At 39.3% G+C, this 4,660-nt stretch overlaps 1 protein-coding gene across 4 annotated transcripts in view; it reads left to right on the top strand.

Moving 5' to 3' along the window:
- CABIN1 (calcineurin binding protein 1) overlaps positions 1 to 4,660 on the top strand; it is a 280,731-nt gene that overhangs the window by 79,288 nt on the left and 196,783 nt on the right. For 3 of the 4 annotated variants that reach the window (XM_019506890.1, XM_019506887.1, XM_019506888.1), the window contains exon 27: positions 167 to 290. In XM_019506890.1, coding sequence (XP_019362435.1) covers positions 167 to 290 — 124 coding nt within the window. Of the gene's footprint in view, positions 1 to 74; positions 291 to 4,660 lie in introns of all 4 variants that reach the window. The other variant, XM_019506891.1, reaches the window with a different exon arrangement.

The following is a 4,660-nucleotide window of genomic DNA, read 5'->3' as shown; positions in this document are numbered from 1 at the left end:
TAATTTGCATGCATGTTCAATATGCTAACACTTTGTCTTTTCATGTCTCTCTTCTTATCCTACGATTTTGTCAGGGAAAAGACTTGCATGATTGATGAAGACTCTCACTCTTCTGCTGGAACAGTGCCGGGCCCTGGGACTTCTCTCCCCTCATCCTCTGGTCCAGGTCTGACATCCCCACCTTACACAGCCACTCCAGTTGACCACGATTACGTCAAATGTAAAAAACCCCGTCAGCAGGCAACGCCGGACGGTACAGTCCCTGTTCTCAATACTGCCAGCACAGGGAGGTGCTCTAATCATGGGGAGTTTGATCGGGAAAGATTAATTTGCTCATTTCAAGGAGGGTGATGGGTCTGTGGTAACACGGGCAATATTGTACTTCATTAACCTCATAAATTCATGGTGATCAGAGCTTTAAATAGCAAATTCAAGGTCATCACCAGCCATTCAGACTAAATGGGAAAGAAGTAAGAAAGGAGGGGTAGTTTAAATGGTCTTTCAGTAGCATTGCACATACTTGTTAATCTTATCAGGAAACAGATCAGTTTAGTCTTGGGAAAAATGGCTGCTACTGCTTGTACCAAGTCATGGCATACTTAGAGAGAATCTGAGCAAGGAACTTTTTATGGCTGAAACCTGACAAAAAAATTAAAACAAGTAATCCCAATTTGGAATGAGGCCGGTGGTGACTATATGAATATGTTGCTTATCAGCACAAGGTGTTTTGCATGGTGGTGTAATAACTTCATCTTTTACCTTTTTCATTATTATTTACAGTGACTGGTGAACAGCTCATCTCTTTAGGTTATAAAATGATACCATAGATAATTGGTTTAGAAAGGCAAAAAGTATAGGGTAGCATAGGTGTGATATTGCCAAACTCTGGCAACATAAATAATAGGAATAAAGCTACTGTTCTGGTGAGTTCAGTCATTTGGCAGGCAGTTTTGTTTCAGCATCACTACTCTGTTGACTGACTTGGCTAGCTGTCTGTATGGATCTGTGGCCATCGGCATTCAGAAATAAAGTGCATACTACAGCTGAATGTTGATGATTTGCAACAGCCTCCTCAAGGAAGAGCTTTATATGATATAAGCTTATCTCTGTAGAGTGGGCTGCTTCCAGGCTTATCAACATTTCCAAATTAACTACACCCATAAACATTTTCTGTTAACCCTATTTTGAAACAAATAAATAAATGTCCAGAACCCGCACAGAGTGAGTTGGTTCCCCATTAGTAAATAGTTTTGTGTAAAACTGATAGAGAAATTTCCATCTCTGTCACTAAATAGAGTATTAAATTGTTTTGATCTTATTCAAGCCCTCATTTCAATCTGTAGTTGTTCATTGACTGTTTTAATGATTCATATATGCTTGAATGAGTTGTATAGCAGCTAGGCATTTGTACTGCTTTAGCTGTTTCATGACCTTTTGACACCATAAATGGGAAATATACAAAACATTTTAAACTATTCTGAAATAATATGCACTGTATTATTAAGTTATTTGTCACACTACATCTATCTGCATGGACCTTGTGGACTGCTGACATGTCATGTAAGGAGGAATATTTAGATAGACGTTTCAATGTGTCATTGGTGCTTTTGATCAAAGCAAGATATTATGGGTAGTGGCATACTGATTGTCTGAAGGAAACAAGGTGGGCGATGTAGCAAAACCAAAAGGTGCAAGTGAAAGAGACTCTACATCTGTCAGGGCTAAAATAGCAGTTCTCTGGTCTGCAAGCCTAGCGCATCATAGCTGCTGTGATGGCAATTGAACATGTCATCTTACATAAGAAGCCCAGGTAGGATGACCTCTAGGAAGACATAATGTGACTGTTACAAGTAGAACTGCAGAACATGCACCCTTCAGAATGCTTTGCAACTTGCTGGCAAAGCCAAACTAGGGATGCAATGAATCGGTGAGCCCCAGGATGTTGAAATATTTGTCTAAGGCTACTGTTGCAGATGGAAAAAGTCCTAATAGACTGAACAGTACTCAGAAGTTACCTAGCCTTGTTTAATATTACCCATACTATATGTTTGCATAAATGTGCGTGGTACTTTTCTTAAAATATGTGTTTTTTAAATAAAGTACTACTGACACAGTAAATGCAGTCTAGTTGTTGTAGAAGTATAGTGCCTGCTTTTCCATTACACTGCTTCTAAAAATAACAACTATAGGGTTTTTTTCTTTCTGCCCTTTGGAAACTTGCTATTGTAACAACTCTTCACACTTGTTGTTCATGTGTGAAACAGTTTGGTCTAATGTCAGGTACTTGCCCTATTTTATAGCTTATTAGTATTTTAATGTGCCTGCCACAACCTGGTATCAAGTCACATGACATAAGTTAAATGGCAGTATTATAAGTGTTTACAACAGGTTTGCTACAGAAAAATATCAGTTTGCCCTGCATTCCCACAAGCAAGTGTAATAATCATCTTAACAGTGACCCATAACTAAACACATTTTACCAGGATGTCTTGCCCTGTACTTTGTAGAGCAACAAATGATCTGTCCACTAGTAGGAGGAAGTAACTTCACAGCTAGGGTAGGAGCCTTTAACTGAAAATTTCTGGATTTCCATTCTTAAGCATGCACACCTGGATAGCTAAACTGTAAAGGCCAGCCATTAATTTTCAAAAGATGAAGCTGTGATGTCGATATTGTAATGTAACTGCCCCACACATTTGGGAAAAAGGGGCAGAATATTCTGAAGTATTTGCTGTAGTGGAGGACACGTAAAAACGACATTGGTTTAGAATATCATGCTTAAGACAAGCAGAGGTTTCAGGGACATGTAGTATTAGAAGGCGCTAGAGTAGCTGACACCTTGTGACCCTTTCTCCTAATGGTAGCTAGTAGCTAACTGGTGTCCTTTTTTTTTCAAGAGGAAAGAAATACAACTGAGTGGCAGCTGTTTTTTGCTGGCTGAGTACCAGCTGTTATAGGTGCACAAAACAGGCAACAGTTTCTCTCTCGGTTCTTTTTTATCTATTCATCTAGCAACATATTCCTTTTCTCCTTTGTTGTATTAGCTGCATCTTTCCTTTTCCCTCCCCTTTCGATCATTGGTTTTAAAACCCAAAAGAGAGAAAAATATGAATTTAACAGTGAATGACTTGCAGTTTAAACATCTGCTTTTTGTTGAGGGTTTTGTTTTTCAAAAGGAGTAAGCTGGGATGTTGGTATACCTTCAGCATGAAATAGGACACTTGTATTACCTATGATATCACTATGGTTAACTTAGCAGCGAGAGGGTGAGATTTATATTAGAAACAAGATCTTATAATAGTCTGACTTTGTTCAGAGTGATTAAGCCTATATGTGCAGCTCTTCAGAGAGATGGCATAAAATACAGGCTTTCAGCAGTTTTAGTTTTTAGATATTCAGCTAAGTGGTGTCACCGCTACTGATCTTAATTTAGAAAGAGACTAGAAATTAAAAGAATCTACATGAAATCAGTTCTCCAAAGAGAAATATGGTTCCTAGAAAATCAATTAAAGGTTGTGTTGTTTGCTGTGTAGCATCTGTCTTTTTAATATATTGACATTCAGCTATGTGTTTGTCAACCAATGAAATACTTTGATATTCTGCAGAAAATGCGTGGAGTGCTCATTGCTACCATAGTGCTAAAATGTATTGTTAAAGTCCTTATCGTTGTCATTCGTGCTTTCTGTGCAATTAGATGCAGTCATCCTTTCTGTTTTGTCTTTGCTTGATTGTTTTTTGCCACCAATATTGCCCGTGCTGCCCCTAACCTTAATACAAATCTTTGTTCCCAGGCATTCTCTTCCTGCTTTTACCTGTCACGGCTTGCTTTAATAATTGGCAAAAATTGCATGTTAAACTTAAAAGGCTACTTGCTTCATGCTGTGGGAGTAATCCCACTTCATAATTTGTTGGTCCTGTGATTCTGCAGATGTTTTAGTAATGTACAGTTCTTCGAGATTGGGATTCTCAGGATACTGATGAGTCAAAGGTGATCGGTGAGATTTATTGTGCATCAATTTGTCACTGATGCTAGTATTTTAATAAGTTTCAGAGAAGAATTGGGCATTTACATGAGTGACAAGAATATTGAGAGTTATAACAGATAATACCAACAAAGAGCTTTGGAAGGTTTAAAAAACCTCATGCTTTCCAGTGTGTGCTAATCCTATTAGGAATTAGCATGAGATTTTTTTGGAGGCAGACCATAGCGTATTTGCTTCCATTGTGTTCTTATATTTTATTCTCAAGGCATCTGACATTAGATAGTCTTGGAGACAAGGTACCACAGTGAATGAGCAGTGAGTGTGATCTGGCATGTTCCTGTTATTATCATTTTCTCCACTAGAGGTGCACTGATACATCAGTGCCATATTGGATTTGCACCAGCACCAATATAAGGAAAATTGACAGTATTGGCAGTTGGCTTGTTGGCTGATGTGGCTGCTAATATCACCGATAAATGCCCGCATACATGCATGCAGCCTAAGTGCATCATGCAGGTAGCCAGGAGCACAGCCTGGCAGCATCCGGCTGGTAAGTTTGTTGTGGGGGAAGGGGTGTTGGGGGTGGTGTAGATCAAGGCCCCCTGTGATGAGGGAAGGAGTGGGGCAGGGGCAGATGCTGCACATCCAGGGCAGGACAAAAGACAGAGCTGCGAGCA

The sequence above is a fragment of the Gavialis gangeticus genome, unplaced genomic scaffold (genome assembly GCF_001723915.1).
Source record: "Gavialis gangeticus isolate Ggan-Ray unplaced genomic scaffold, GavGan_comp1, whole genome shotgun sequence".
Lineage (NCBI taxonomy): Eukaryota > Metazoa > Chordata > Crocodylia > Gavialidae > Gavialis > Gavialis gangeticus.
This window is presented reverse-complemented; position numbering and strand designations above follow the sequence as displayed.